Source organism: Lottia gigantea, assembly GCF_000327385.1.
Source record: "Lottia gigantea unplaced genomic scaffold LOTGIsca_22, whole genome shotgun sequence".
In the NCBI taxonomy this organism is placed as follows: Eukaryota; Metazoa; Mollusca; class Gastropoda; family Lottiidae; genus Lottia; species Lottia gigantea.
Genome location: NW_008708555.1, coordinates 1,703,165 through 1,704,478, shown reverse-complemented (window position 1 = coordinate 1,704,478; position 1,314 = coordinate 1,703,165). Strand labels below are relative to the sequence as shown.

The 1,314-nt window shown below is 35.2% G+C and overlaps 1 protein-coding gene across 1 annotated transcript in view; it reads left to right on the top strand.

Annotated features, from left to right (window-relative positions):
* The window catches only part of LOTGIDRAFT_159893 (hypothetical protein), a gene marked incomplete at both ends in the record, with an annotated part of 9,313 nt that extends 9,104 nt beyond the window's left edge, over positions 1 to 209 (top strand). Inside the window, one exon of the mRNA XM_009054589.1 lies at positions 187 to 209. Coding sequence (XP_009052837.1) covers positions 187 to 209 — 23 coding nt within the window. The remainder of the gene's footprint in view (positions 1 to 186) is intronic.
* Positions 210 to 1,314: the final 1,105 nt, after the last annotated feature.

Below are 1,314 nucleotides of genomic sequence, written 5' to 3'. Positions count from 1 at the left end.
GCTAGGATATCCTAGAAACAGTGTTAGAAGTGAAGACTCTAGGATATCCTAGAAACAGTGTTAAAAGTTAAGACTCTAGGATATCCTAGAAACAGTGTTAGGGGTAAGACCTTATGACATCCTAGCTTTAAGATTGTTTCGAAAATATATAGCCAGATCAAATCACTGATATGATATTGGTTTCAGAGGTAACACAGAATATAATTTAGAGAAGGCCTCTGGTATGATCGTAACTTTGGAGAACTTTGAATTCAGATGAAATCTCTGGTACGATGTGATCCTGTTACCACTGATTTTATCTCGGTTTAAGATTAAAACTCCAGTGTGATCGTGGCTTTACAGATCATGGAATAAACCCAGATTAAGACTAGTTCTTATTTCATAGCTTTATTTCTGGCCGGTAGTCCGTAGTGAGATATTCGCTTCAGATATCGCGGAGTAAATCCAGATCAACACTCCAGTGTGATCACGGCTTTAGAGATCAAAGTAAATCAGATTAGGATATAGAAATGAACGACACCAGTAAAAAAGAAACAATTTAATCACGGTTGTAAGAAAGTTTATATTGAAAGTTTTTTTGGCTGCCAATCTGACGCCTTGTAGGTATTTTAAACTCAGTGGTTCACTCGTCTTTAAAATGACGCGCTGTTAGTATAGTAACCTCTAACACTATTGATGTATGAATACATTAGATTGATGCAATAAATAGAATTCTTGAAACCAATAAATTAATTTCAAAAGATAGGCCACTGCATGTAACTTGCAATCAACAGGGACAAGGAACCACATTCTTTTGTTTATCCGAAATACAGGATTTACAATCAGAAAAAATAAACCAAGTACTAATGATCCGACCGCAATACAAAACTTAGAAAATAAGAATAAAATCATTGCGATCAGGAAAAACTTTTTTTAAGTCGAGGAAGGATATAACCTAATAATTCAAGTATCGCTGCCAAACGACCACTTGAAGAATAAATTAAGAGATCTGCAGAAATACAACACTGACGCATGCCAACAGTTTCGTGTAAAGATGGGCAACTTTTTATTTGATTTAGTTTATCTTCTAAAAAGTAAACAATTTCAAAAAAAAGATTCAATGTTTCTGGGACGGTTGTTTTACAATTTAGGTCAATATATGCAGTCAGAAATCGGCATAATGTGCTCCTTGGTATACATCTTGTTAGATTACAGTGGAGACCGAACTAAAACGATTGATGAAGGGATATCTTGAGTGGCCCTTTTCTTCAATCATACTAAGAAAGGGTGGCATATAGAAGAACTAGACGCCAAGTGGTCCTATCAAATTTCATG